This window comes from Leptosomus discolor, chromosome 14 (assembly GCF_034619465.1).
Source record: "Leptosomus discolor isolate bLepDis1 chromosome 14, bLepDis1.hap2, whole genome shotgun sequence".
Classification (NCBI taxonomy): domain Eukaryota; kingdom Metazoa; phylum Chordata; class Aves; order Leptosomiformes; family Leptosomidae; genus Leptosomus; species Leptosomus discolor.
In genome coordinates, this window is record NC_141404.1 from 16221267 (window position 1) to 16235249 (window position 13983).

A 13983-nucleotide genomic window follows, 5' to 3' on the forward strand; every position below is an offset into this window, starting at 1 on the left:
TTCAAGCCTGCCTGAAGGGTCTTGGGCAGCTGATCAGAAGGGGTGACCAGCTCAAAGGATGGAGTGAGAATAGATTTTTCTATTTTGGCATCTGTGATCAAGGTTCAAAACTCAGAAGGAACATAGAGTTTCTTCCTCTTCCCAAAGAGACTTCTCCAAACTCATCAAGGATGCTCACAGACTTCAGGTCTCTAGTGTGTCCCCCCCCCCCCAAGACTCAGCAATACACAGGAACAGTCACTGGAAACCATTTTACACCAACATCACCACCACCAGAGCCCTTGTGGCTGCTCACCCAGCTCCAGGAGATGGGGTAGTCTCTCTCTGGGGGGAAGCAGCCTCTTCCCCCACCACTGGTCCGCCCTCTGAAATTGCCCACACCACCGACACAAGAATGCCTCAGCAGAACTATTTCCAAACACCAAAGCCTGGAAATCAAAGGCAGGCAGTGGTTGAGGACCAAAGCTTCGCACCACAGCTGCATCTGGGATGTGATTTCTTTTGCCCATCTCCCATGTGGGAGAGATCTATCCCTCAGTTCTTGTTCTGCTTGCCTGGGCACTCTGCAGCTTGCAGAGGCCCAGGAGACTCAGTCTCAAGCTCTTCGTTCTCTCTCATGTTCTTCCAGGGGAACATCTGCCTTGCAACCACTGTCAGCATTGGGATCTTGGCACTGACAAACCAAACCAGAGTCTCCGCCATCAGCATTTGCCACAAAAGTGAGTTCTTTGGGATTGAATAACATGACCACGAACAACCACTAAGGAAGGAAAGAATCTGAACTGCTCCAGGGCAGGCTGGTTGGAGGGAAAGGCTTTGAAGCAGAGACCCAGGAGAGCAGTGCAGCAGACATTCCAGCTAGAGCCTAGGGCTGCATGAGCTTCCCTGCAGCTCAGTGAGCCAAACATTACAAACTCTACTCACTTTACCCATCCACAACAAACCTGCCTGCCTTACTGCCCCAGATCCATTTCCTGGGTCTGTGCCCACCCATGTGGCATAGAAGGAGCCAGGGCAAGTGCCAGAGGCCTTGGGGAGGACGGGATGCAGAAAAGGATAAGGAATTAATTGCTGTGGGTAACTGTCAACTTTCTAACACCACACAGACCTGAATGACAATGACTGCAGGAAGCTTAAGGTAGATAAAACTTCCGGGCTCAGTGCTTCTCCTCTTAAGCTAACCTTTTGGGATGAACAGCAGCGATCCTGGGAACCCAGGCAACAATCAGGCCCAAAGAGCTGCTGGGTTGTCACCTTCTGCTGTCCCTCATTCTCCCAGGCATGCTCTGATGGCTGAAGACCTTCTTCCACCCGTCTCCCAGCTGCTGTGGCACTCTCGGCAGAGCTGCGGCGCTGCCAGCGCGGCCCTCGCGCTCATTCTCCCAAGCACACTCAGCTTCCGGGTGGAACAGTCACCCGACGTCAGTATTCCTACAGCCACCAGGAGCAAAAAAAGGACAGTCAGCCTTTCAGTGGGAAAGAGAGACAAGGGGACTAAGGATTTTCCAAAGGGAAAAACAAACTGGAAGGACTCAAGCCCACCTCACCGTGCAGGCTATGAGCATGGACTGGGCACACGCAGCAAAGGGCTGTTACCGGCTGCGAGGAACAATGTCCCCCTCAATGCCACAGCCCTCTGTGACTGTCATTGGTTCCCACTCACCCTCCTGCTTCGTTATGGCTCTAGCCAGCTCTGCCCGCTCTGCCCTGGGGCTTGGAGCCTTTGGAGGTTTTGAGTCACAGTCTGCAGAGCTTTTCCTGAGGACAATCCAAAAGGAAAAAAAATCCGTGTTAGGAGCAGGCCAGCAAGCAGTAAAGAACAGGCCGCAGGCTGCATTCAGCCACTGCCTTCTCCCTGCAGCTTCCAGTGCCCCAAACCCAGGAGTGTCTCTCTCTCTCACTGCCTGTTGCTGGGACAAGTTGCTGTCATCAGGAAACCAGGACACAGGCTTTGGGAACCACTTCACAAGCAGCTCCGACCACTGAGCAGGAGATGCAGGGGGACATACGCCCCCTCCTCTCAGCCTGGAGAGTTCTCTGTCAGCAAAGAATGAGGTAGAGCCCAAGATCTGCAGTGACAGTAAGTGCAAGAAAATGCCAGGGCCAACTTTAAAGCCTGGAGACTTCCCTGAGTGAGGGGGATCATTAGGTCCCTCCAACCTACCACTGCTAAATCATCAAAAATCTGCCCAGCCATGCCTCCTCTCCGGCACAACAGTCACTTCATGTGCCCACAGTCCTCCCCCCCACCTTACCCATTTCTCCCACACACTCCTCTAGGACAGCTGACAGCTCAGGCAAACTTAGAGACTTCAAGGAAGGTGGCCATCCTTCCAGCACTGCAAGAAAGAGGAACATTTAATCAATCTGCATGCTCTTTGTGACAGCGCAGAGACAAGGGTTTGGTGCTGCTGTGAAGCATCCACACCCAAAGCAGCTCTAGTGAAGGGTTCTGAGTCACATGGGAAGAGAAAAGGAATTGCCTGTGACAAACTCAGGGTTTTTTCTGGCAATTCTGCCATTTAAGAATTTATGTATTTATTTTTACACTGGCTGGGTCATATATTAATAGAAATCTCAAAGAGATTAAGTGCAGCAGACAGAAATCAACAGGATCTCTCCTTGTCTCACTTTTAAAACAGAAGCAGCACAGAGCACATCTCCGGCAGTGCATCATGGGCGGCAGGATCATTTGCTGACCCTTGGGGTAAGGAGCTGTGGGCCCAGCCCGCTCAGCCGCATACAGCAGTTTGCCCCAGGGCCCAAACAGCACAATCCCCCAGACTGGGTCAGACCCCAACCACCATTTCCGATTCAGACCCCGCTCGAGTGCACGGTGTGGTAACACACCCGAGGCGCCCACACGCTGCAGCGCAGGAAGGGGAAGCCACAGGCCCGTCAAGCAGGGCTGCCACTGGGTGCCTGGGCTACAGCTTTGCATTTTTAGCCGCAAACACCTGCCAGACCCCCAAACTTCCCCTCGCTAAGAGTCAAAAGTTGCTGAGAAACGCTGCTGCAGTTAGAGTCCAAACGCCCCAAGTGCTTTAAATGCTTTCCCCCAGCAAGAATCTTTACATTAAGTTTAAGGGTTTGGCTGCTCATCCATCTCCAAATCACTTCTAACTTCAGCCTTTCAGCAATAAAAGACAAGCCCATGGCTTGCTCAGCGGTGCCCTGCTGTTCACCCACCCCTTGCCCCCGGGTAGTGGGATAAGCTCTTCCTCACCCGGACGCTCTCCAGGCCGCCGGCTCTCACCGGGTCCCAGCTGCCCCTTTGTGTCCAGCACTCTGCCGACCGCCTGCCCTTGGGTGAGCCGGGAGGACAGCTCTGCTTGACAGGATCTGCCAAACAAGACAGAGCCCATCAGAGGTGCACAGGGACACTTCTTGGAACAACATGCCAGTCTGTGCACTCCTACATCCTGCCAGTACCTGCTTGGGGTGCCGAGGGAGCGCATCTAACGCCCTGGGTTACAAACTGCTCCTTGTTCCTTCCCAGGAAGAGGAAGACGTGCCCCAGCCAAAGCTCAGGGCGCTCTCCACTGTGCCCCATCTCCACAGCAATCTCTGCCCCTGTCCACAGAGGAGCTGCGGGGGGAGAAGAGAAGGAGGGGGCGGGGTGAGCAGGAGAAAGCCCAAGCCAGGGGCTGTGCCTGGTTTACACGAGAATCAAGCCTGATCCAAGGTTTCTAGTGGGCAAGTGAAGCCACCCTGGGACAGGCATCAGGTTAAAGCAAGAGAGGCACACAAAGTTCTCTGGCTATCATCATCACACCCTCAGCTCAAACAGTGCATGGCAGGGCCCTTCTACCAGGCAGCCTCAGCTCCTCAGCTGGGAATATTGCTCTGCTATCCTTCTCAAAGCCAGTCCCAGTTCACCCTGGCTTTGTAGCGAGCAGACACCGTTCCCTGCTGGGCTAGGATCTGCAAGCAGTAGGTTTAATGCCACCTTCAAGAACACGTCTGTTCTACCAGTGGACAAAACAGGGCCCATGTCAGGAGCTCAACGGGGGCAGGGAGAAGAGCACCACAAAGGTAACAAAAGGTCTATTAGGAGGTGGGGGAAGACAGAACTCAGAGGCAGGGTGTGAATGAACTGGGCGGGTTTTTCTGCGAGGTGACAAGAGTTGCAAGAAGTATTTTTCACTAGCCAGGGCAAGACACTGCAAGTTTGGAAATTAGAAACTCCTTCCTACATTCAGCCAATCACTCAGTCATACCCTGGTCACTGGGTCTCACATAAGCACAAAGCACTTCGCCTTTTGATTCCTTCTAGTTGCCAAAAGAGCACCCAGCACCTCGAAAAAGTCAGGTCATTTACAGCTCATGCACCCGAGTAAGGCCTCACATCTGCTCGTGAGGCTGTGGCTTTCCACGTTTCCAGGCAGGATCCAAAACAGGTTCAGATGCCTGGTGAGCTCTCCTGCCCTACCCTAAGCATCAACTGTAAGACTGCCAATACAACCACAGCCCAAATCCCATTTCCAAGTAGCCTCAGTGCCATTTCCTGGGAATGACTTACTTGATCTGATCCAGCAGGACTCCAGCATCCTTGGTGATGGCCTGAACCTCTCTGAGCTGACACTGGATTGCATTCCAGGTCTCATCCCGCTCCATCAAACAGCTCTCAGCCACTGCACGCAGCTTCTGCTCCTGGCACACCTGGCCCTTCATCACCTCCACCTCTTCACACCTCTAGAGCGGGGCAGAATGGAGGATTAGGCTGGGAGTACCATACACCACTGTCACACGTGCCTGCTCTGACACATCCCTGGAGCCCCTGCTATTTTAATGGCTTCGGCAGCCAGAGGGCTTCTGCAAAAGCGCGCCCAACCCAGTGGGAAAGGAAGCTGCATAAGGCTTGTACACTGAACACAGTTTCTCTCCACACCAAGACCAGCCCCACAGTTAAAATTCCCCCTTCCTCTCTATTTGCAAAGATACTCAGTAGGTCAAATTGCCCAAATCAACACAAGTCTGTTCGCTAATGGCTACGCGACTTCAGCATAAAAGTGACACTACTGGAAAAGAGCAGGTATTCAGTTCACCTGCCCTTTTAGTTCTCGGGTAGATGGGAAACAGGCATAAAGGCTTCACAAGCATGGAGCACAGAGGATGAGGAGTGGATAAGCTGCACTTACGCTGTTGCCCAACTAATTGACACCAAGTGTGTCAAGGAAAGCGTGTGAAGCTTATGCCTTTTCCTTTATCCCAGGCCATTAGAGGCACAACATAAAAATATGCTACCCATTGCTTATGGCAGTGTGGTAAGCCACTGAGCAGCTCATGGCAGACTTCTTACCTTGTGCAGCTGAATGGCCAGCTCCTGCATCTCCGCCTCCAGCCGATCCGCATAGGCCAGCTCCAGGGCATCGCTGGGCGGCCGAGCATTGCTGTGCCATCGGGCAATGGCGGAGGTCATCTTCCTCTTCGGCCCAAACAGACTGGTGGGGAGAAGGGCAAACTGTCAGGGACCAAACACAGCCCCATCTGTCCCTAGGCCCAGTGGGATGCCACAAGGACTTCTGCAGTGTCCTGGTTCCTCCAAGGCACCTCTAAAAACAGGAGCCTGTTACAGCCAAGAACTAGGGGATACCAAAATTGTGTGCAAGACAGCCAGAACAGAAACACACTCACTAGCTAAACTCTCCTGACCAGGCTATGTGCACGGCTTGTAAGGGGAAAGATGATAACTGTCACAGACACTCACGTGATGCCGATTTCCTTCAGATCACTCTCTGTGAGGGTCAGGAAGATCCGGAGGTCAACATCTTGCTCCTCAAACACTTGCAGATACTTCAGGCACCCAATCTGGTCAAGGAACGTTGCCAGGTCCTGCAGCCCATCCGAAACAAACTTATTCATATCCTCACAAACAAAAGCATTACCATTCCTCTTAGTCATAAACATCTGCTTCCTCATGGTGCTGTTAGGCCTTCCTGAGTTCTAGCAGCAACCGTGACTCCCCCTGGTTAACTGCCCTTCTCCCCAGTCAGACAACACAAATGGACTAGCCTATCTGCTGTAGCTGTTGCCTCTTGTAACGAATGCAGAGAAGACAGACACACCAACACCTACCCTAGCCCACACCACAGCTGTGTTTGGTAGCACACCCACAGGCCTGAGGGGTCTAGAATACCCCTCCAAGCAACAGCAACACTTAAGCATGAGAAATTGCTGTTTCCCAAGCATTTAAGTTTGGGCAGAGGTTTGGAATCAAAGGTGTTTTGGTGACAACTTTCCTTTTATCTGAGAAAGCCAAGAAAAGCAGCTTAGGCAACCTTAGAAAAAGCTCGCACTCTTGATACAGAGACAGTCTGAATTACTTCAGAGACAACTTGCCATGTGTCATTACCTGGGGCCCTGTATAGGCAGGGGGCTCAGGAAGGATTAGGTGCTGACTAGAGCCCCCAGCTTTCCCTGGGCAGTGGGTCCACTGGCTATCACTGTTGCTGTAGCGGTTCTTGACCTTGAAGCTCTTGGCTTGTTTCCGACTAGGGGGACTGTTGGCATGGTCAGAATCCTGAAAAAGAAAGAAAAACAAACAAACAAGTCACACAAAATGTAAAGGTCAGGGATGATGATTACAACAATGTCAGGATCACTACAGCTAACAAGTGCAGACTCCTTCAGGTCCCCAGCTCTAAATCCAGGCAGTGGTCCACAAACCCAGGCAACAGAGACTAACAAAGCCCTTATTAGGAAGGGCAGAGTCAAGTCACTCCCTAGATGGCAGCTTGGTACCATGGGATGGTATCAGGCTCTGGCAGTCCTAGCTTAGGAAGCAACATGCCAGAGCAAAGAGCAACGCTGAATCCTCCCTGAACCAATACAATGCACTGAGATTCTACCTGTGAGAAGCTCCTCAAAATACAGACTTTTGCTCAGGTTCAGCTACATCACCCTTCTGTACATCAGCCCCACAGAGCTACACCCTGAACCATGCAAGCTGCGACTCAAACCATGGCATAATCTCCAACCTCCTCCCCTTTCTGCACTTCAGAAATACCAGTACAGCACCGCTGTGCTGTTCTAAACCTTACCATGCTGCCTGCTACCTCGCCAAGCCCAAGGACTGACCCAGCTCTAGCAAGTCACATCCTTTCTTCACCACCATCTAGCTAGAAGTTTGCAAAGAGTTCAGAAGCTGAAGAGAACTTAAAAATTACTGGTTGGCCATCAACAACCTACTCTAGAGTGAATGTGCTCTGAGAGTTGGCTGCTAGCTGGAAATCAATCCATAACCTTCAAATATGGAAATTGGTTTTCCTGTCCCTGTTTTCACATCTGTCCCTCTGTTTTCTTGTCCCTACCTTTCCTCACCCAGCCTGGTACTGCAGCCTCCTGTGGAGGTAGAGTCCTAGCAGGCTGTGGAAGGGTGACAGCACTAGCCAAGCTGAGGGCAGAGAATGGAAAATTAAAACCCCTACCTCGTTGCTTTCCAAGGAGCCTTCACTGCTGACTCCCGGGGCTTTGGTCAGGCATTCACTGCTGCTACTGCTGCTCCTGATGGTTGCTAAGTTGTTGGTGAAGAATACATTATCCTCTGGAAAGGAATATGAAAAAACAAAAAAGAGGGCTGAGGTTCAACTTCCTTATGCTCAGCGCTGGTTTTGCTACACAGTTACCAGCAAAACCTGCTGGAGGTGTAAGAAGGAGAAACCTAGACCAAGGCTTCATATGCAGCACTCATGACAAGATGATTCACAGACAGAAATAGCCTGTGTCTGATCCCAGGCACTAATCTTTCTCCAAGTGTTTAGTACCACGGAGAACAGGAAGGCTGAGAGTGTGTGTTTGTGAGGCTCTTGGTTATGGGGTGGAAAAGCAGGTTATTAGTACCAAGCCTGCACTCCTGTTAAAGTTCAGGAAGGGCCTTTGAGTCCAGAGCCAATGCAGCACCACATCATCCTTTATTAAAGCAGGAACTGCCCACAGACCCTTCCTTCGTGCTGCTTCACTGAATCAGAACCATGAGGTTGAAGGCACCTCTGAAGGTCACTTTGTCCAAACCCCTGCTCAAACAGGGTCACCTACAGCAGGTTGCCCAGGACCATGTCCATGAGTATCTCCAAGGATGGAGACTCCACAACCTCTCTGACATCCTACTCCACTATGTGGTCACCCTCACAGTGGGGGGAAAAAAAAAAAAAAGGCAAAACATTTCCTTATGTTCAGAGGGAGCCTCCTGTCTTTCAGTTTGCAGCCATTGCCTCTTGTCCTTCACTGGACAACCGAAAACAGCCTTGCTCCGTCTTCTTTACACCCTCCCTTCAGATTTATACAAATTGATGAGATCCCCACTTGAACTATCTCTTCTGTAGGCTAAACCATCCCACTCAGCCTTTCCTCATAAGATACTCCAATCCTTAACATCTTAGTGGGAAAGGAACACGCAAGCCAAGGGGTTGGTCTCACATCCAGGTGTGCACTGCAAGCCAGACTATTTTCTGGGACAGTGACTTACCTCTGCTGCTGCTGCTCTCCACATCCTGCTCATTAATTGGAGACGTAACATCCCGGTTCCGGATATTGTCTGCTTCACAGCTGCCATCATCACTGAAGGTAACATAGCCCTGAGGAGGGACCTGCTCTGTGTGAGAGAGGAAGGGAGAACAAAGATTAGGATGCCAGTTATCAAGGAGGCTCCAGCAGGGAAAGCAACCACTCAGGGATTTGAAAATAATCAAGAGACCATCTTTTCAACCAGCAGGTTTCATCCTGAAAAGCACAGAGAAAAACAGAGAAACACATATGCCTACACCCTCCCTCACACAAACACACATCAGCTGCACTTGATTCAGGTGGCTCCTGAATCCTCTTTATACCCAAACTATCAAAGGGGAAAACCAGCTGGCACCTTGCTCTCTCAAGCAGATATGTCCCATCCCCAGCCAAGTACACCCTGTCAAACCAACCCACCTGCATCTGTGTTAACACACTAGCAGCATCCCACTGTCATTTAAGAAGCTGACAGTATCGTTTTGATACAGCCACTGCTCATGGGATAACACATCTGTATTAAGAGAATGAACCGAACTCTGAACAGGCTTTAAAGTCCTTATTCCTGGTTATTCTAGACAACTAGGTAATGGGCCTGAGAAATACCTGTGGCTGTGACCCACACAAGGAAACAAAACTCCTACTACGGCATCCAGGGGTTGATGTCTGAACTGGGATCATCCTTCTCTTGGCCTATGGCAAAAGGTTTTGTCATCTCATTTTCTGTAGTATTTCAAGCGTTGGGGAAGACAAAACTGATCTAGGAGCAGGGAGTTCACTTTCACAATCAATGATTTCTTGGCCTGTGTGACAGCTTCCTCTGTCATCAGCTTGAGAAGGGTTCTCAAACTTTTGAGCCTCCCTCAAGAAGGGAAGCTGGACTATTCTCAAGAGTCAGGGGAACAGTAATCGAGGCAAGAGCCATGTTTGTTCCATAGAAGTGTTCCACTCATCAGTATTCAGCCCTGACAAAAAGAGTTCAAGGGGTTCTCTTTTTAAACCAGACCCTGGATAGCCCTGTATGATGGTGTTCACTATCCTTGTTTCTGTAGAAACCACACATGAATCCCAAATTAAGAGTAAAAAGTCGTTGGCACAGAAACACTGCAAGGCATTTGAGACCTCAAAGCACTCTCAATTAGGCCACTAACTATTCTCACCATAGCAAGAGTGCTTCTTTCCCCCGATTCCAACTGCTGTTATCTTTGCCAAAGCCTGAGGCCCATCATGGATGCTGGGACCCTTGGTCCTACGAACAGGTCTCTGTCTCTGAGGAGCAGAACATGATTCATCTGACGAACTCAGCTCTTCATATTTTCCTGTAGTTCAAACACAGACTGTTAGCAGCATAGTAATTCATTTACCTACTTTATTTGCTACTGGTCCTGTAAGTAAGAAAGAAAAAAGGAAATGTTAAGAGGGAGGGTGAAACAGTTTAACTAGGTCAGAAAAGGGCCAGAAGACAAAAAAAATGTTGGACCCCTGCCTCTTCCATCCTCAGAAATGCTGGCGTTTCCAGGACAGACCAGCTAGTACTACCCCATACACACAGTAACATACTTTCAAAGTCTCAAACACCACTCTTCAGGTTCTATCTTAAACTGAACAAGCTAAAAACACCTCTGTTACCTGGACCCCTGCAGAAGACCTTGGGCACTGGGGCTGCATGCAAATCTATCAGCCCCACAATCTTCGTATGTCCATACTTCATGGCCAATGTCCGTGCTGTGGCTCCAGTGTTATCTCTGACATTTGCCTTCACTCCCTACAGAAAAAAATACATATTCAAAATGTACATAGAGGGCACTATATACAAAAATTCAAAGCATCTGAAGAATTGTCTTAGTTTCTCCACCAGAAATACAGGCTCACCTTTGATAGGCAGCTCAAATTCCACTAACATCTCACTGCCGTTCTAGTTACCCTCAGTCTCCCCAGCTCCCGAATGCCAAGCAGCCCGGGTACTGTGGCTCTTGTGCATTGCCACAGGGAACCAGTTTGTTTGATCTGAAAAAATGTTTTGCATTGCTGCCTCCTTCTGGAAGTAAGCTTTAATGGGATATTAAAACCAAATTGCTTAACATTAGAAGACATGCACACTCATCAGCTTTTGGAGGCAGAAGATGCCCACTAGCCCAAGCATGCAAGTCTGTAAACACAATATCAAGATTACCACTTTAGCTGTTTTCTAATTCAGTTGTTATTCAGTTAAACCTCACTCCTATTCGTGCAAGGCCATTGTAAAGGTCAGAGTACTAGCCTTCAGAAAGCTGATACTTTGGTAACAGTCCTAGAAGTCTAGGACTTCAGAGGTGACTGCCATCAAGGATCAAACATAACACTGAGAAGTCTGGTGGCAGACTTGTGGTCCTTCCTTTGAGGGCTGGAACCAAAGGTTTTCAGCTTGACAGAGAACTGTCTGGACACTTACATGGTTGAGAAGGTACTGAACAATGATCTCATGGCCAGAAGCAGCTGCTTCCATCAGAGGCGTATATCCATACACTGGCTCCCTAGAGAGAGAACAGACACATACACATGGCCTGGGATAATCAAAGCTGAAACATCCTGCAGTCATTGCCATACCAGAATATGGCACCTCCAGCCTTGACCCTCAGCTGATCACAAACTCTACCATGTATTGGCCGTTCTACCACACTCTGGTCTATCTCAGTAATCAGTAAAACTCCCAGTGGAGATTCAGTAAGTGTTACTCTATTGGCTGCACAGCAACAGATTCCTCTTCTAGCTGCAGATCTGTCTTTCAGTGGCAAAATCAGTTTTGCAGGAGCCAACAAAGCAAGAACCTCTTGTTGACCTCAGGCAATTCAATATGCAAGGCACAGGAATGCACTGCACACTTCAAAAAAACCAAACTGAACTCCGCGTACACAGAAAATTCAATAGAAAGACTCGTAAAGTGCACTTGAGTTCAGCAGGCATTGCACCTGTTTATTTCAGGGCCCGTAAGTAAGCAAGCAGCAAACCTAATTTCTCTTGATCTTGGTTAAATAAACAGTGACAACATGGGCAGACTTCACTGTTCAGTCTGCAGGTCACCTGTCCTTGTATTAGCTAATGGTGAGCCATACTTCCCAAGGTACAGGAGGAGAGACAAAAGCAGGCATCTTCTCCCTGTCTGTGTGCGAGTGTGTTCACATGCCAACTGCTGCTTTCAAATCTGAAGTGAGGTCTCTCTTGAGAAATGAAGTGACAAATGCCTCCTTACTTGCAGTTGGCGTTTGCCCCGTTGTCCAGTAAGAACTTGACCATCTGCTGATGTCCGGCGCTGGTGCAGTGAAACAAGGCAGTCCAACCATGAATATCCTTCATCTCCAGCTCTGCACCTTGCTTCAAGAGAACAGAGAGTGTTCTTTACTGCACCCTCTCTGCTGGGTCTCTTATCCACTGCCCCCCCTGTGCTGGGATACCAAGAGTTTAAATCTCTGTTGGGAAGCTGAACTCACACCAGAACTCAATTTGCACGCTGCTGTTGCAACTGGTGGAGAACCCTACCCTCTGCAATTAAACCATGTACTGTGGCTTTATCTATTTATTGTGGATACCCACCTGTAGAAGAAAGTAAGCAACACTTTCATTTCCACAGCTGGAGGCCAGCATGAGAGGTGTCTGCCCTTCTGGTGTTGGGATGTTCACATTCACTCCTGCTTCCAGCAGCAGATGCACAATGGTGTCGTGGCCGATGTAGGAGGCATACATCAGTGGAGTCCAGCCACCACAATTCCTCTTATTTAAATCCAGATCTCCACTAAACAACAGAGAAAAGAATTCAGCTGAACTACCACCCTGGAGCTGTAGATCACAGTACGCTGCTGCAGCCTCCTGCTACCATCATGGTATTGAAAGATGACTGAAAAACACCCTAGCATTGGAGCCTGCATGGGAATTCCTACCAGCTCTAGCACAGCTTCCACCAAATCACTACAGAGGTCATTTTTATCAGCAGACCTGCCCCTTGAAACTTTGTGCCCAAGAACTCTTTGGGACTTCCAGCCAGGTGCCACCACTGCAACATTAGATGGCAGCCAGCGAAACCCCCTCGCTGGCAGGAAGGAACCACAGATCTGTGCCCTCCCCAGCCCCTCCTTACCGCTGAATACACTCCTGCACCACTTCATACTGGCCGACGGAGGAGGCCGTATGCAAGTCCAGGGGAACGTCCAGCTCTTCCCGACAGATCATCTGACCGACCCCGTGCCACATGGACAGACTGCGGCTCAGCAGCTCCGACTCACTGGCTTCATCACTCAGCTCCGACATCCCGCCCTGAGTAACCAAAGCAAAGCAGGACTTTAGCTGCTGATCTCCATTTTCTACAGAACAGAGCATCAGCCGTGGGCACTACAGCTCCGAGGTGCCAAGGGGTTAGAAGGTGAGGTCATCTTGAGGTATAGCGTTTCAAATTCTTACCTCTACTTTGATCGCCTCCTTAGCCTGAAGCAATAAGACTTGCTGAGGAGTTTTTGCTGGCAGCTCTCTCTTGCTGCAGTGGACTCTGGGATTTGAATACACTGGAAAAAAGGCAATCATGCTAAAACACCATCTTTCAAATCTCATCTTAATACTCCAGAAGCACCAGCTTTATTTCCTCCTCTTTTAATCAAAGTATGCCTAAGGCAGCTTTGGACACCCTTGTCAAGAGAAGACTAAACACCTATTTAAGTGCTGACGGCACGCTTAGTGTTATACAAAAGGATGTAATTCTTGGTCTGCATGTTTTATAATTCAGAGAGAGAATTAAGAATTCATGTGTCAGATGTTCCTGGTCTTTCTCCATCTGTCTTAATTTAAGCAGGGCCATCCTATAATAAAACACATAGTCATCAATAATGACAACTGTCCACTGCTCTCAAAAGTAGTTAATATCCCCCGAATAGGGTGCACACTTCATGTCAGGTTGTAAGCAGATTGTTTCTACCATTTATTGTTTTAGCACTTCAGAAGCAGCCCAGTGCCATCTCTGTGAATCTTGGGCATTGCTGAAACACTTGGAGCAGCAGTGCACCTGCCCATTCATTACCCAAGCATGTCTACTGGCCTGCAGGCAGTAACCTAATTACAAAGCTAATAATTCCACGACTGGCTGAAAGGTTTACTTCCCATCCCTAGCCTCAGGGAGCAACTGCATATTGATCATTTCAACCACTCATGGGAGGGTGGTGTTGTTTGGCACTTCATAAAAAGCTGCATCTACCATCCGAGCTCTTCAGCTGCAGTTTCAGGCTACATCCAGGTCAATCCAGTGGGAAGCACATCCCCCTTCCCACAGTCTCATCGCCCACCACACAGCACTTCGGAGCTTTGCCTGGTCCCACTACCTGTTCCACTGGGCAGCTAAGCCAACAAAGTATTCTTTGTTTTTCCTGGTAATTTCCTGTGAGTTTCATTCCTCAGACAGATCCATTCTGGGGTCATGCAAATGGCAAATTTGGCATTAGTGAAGAATAAGAGAGCAGGAAC

The 13983-nt window shown here is 49.4% G+C and overlaps 1 protein-coding gene across 1 annotated transcript; it reads right to left on the minus strand.

Moving 5' to 3' along the window:
• Positions 1 to 980: 980 nt before the first annotated feature.
• Positions 981 to 12965, minus strand: ANKS3 (ankyrin repeat and sterile alpha motif domain containing 3). Its single transcript, XM_009950797.2, has 17 exons — positions 12934 to 12965; positions 12614 to 12789; positions 12073 to 12271; positions 11732 to 11853; positions 10934 to 11015; positions 10132 to 10267; positions 9663 to 9821; positions 8468 to 8593; positions 7431 to 7546; positions 6356 to 6523; positions 5711 to 5835; positions 5303 to 5444; positions 4523 to 4695; positions 3227 to 3342; positions 2256 to 2339; positions 1664 to 1758; positions 981 to 1431 (listed from the first exon to the last, which is right to left on the minus strand). The coding sequence occupies exons 2-16, from the start codon at positions 12781 to 12783 to the stop codon at positions 1676 to 1678; spliced, it is 2001 nt and encodes a 666-aa protein (XP_009949099.1). The 5' UTR covers positions 12784 to 12789; positions 12934 to 12965; the 3' UTR covers positions 981 to 1431; positions 1664 to 1675.
• Between the last annotated feature and the right edge of the window lie 1018 nt (positions 12966 to 13983).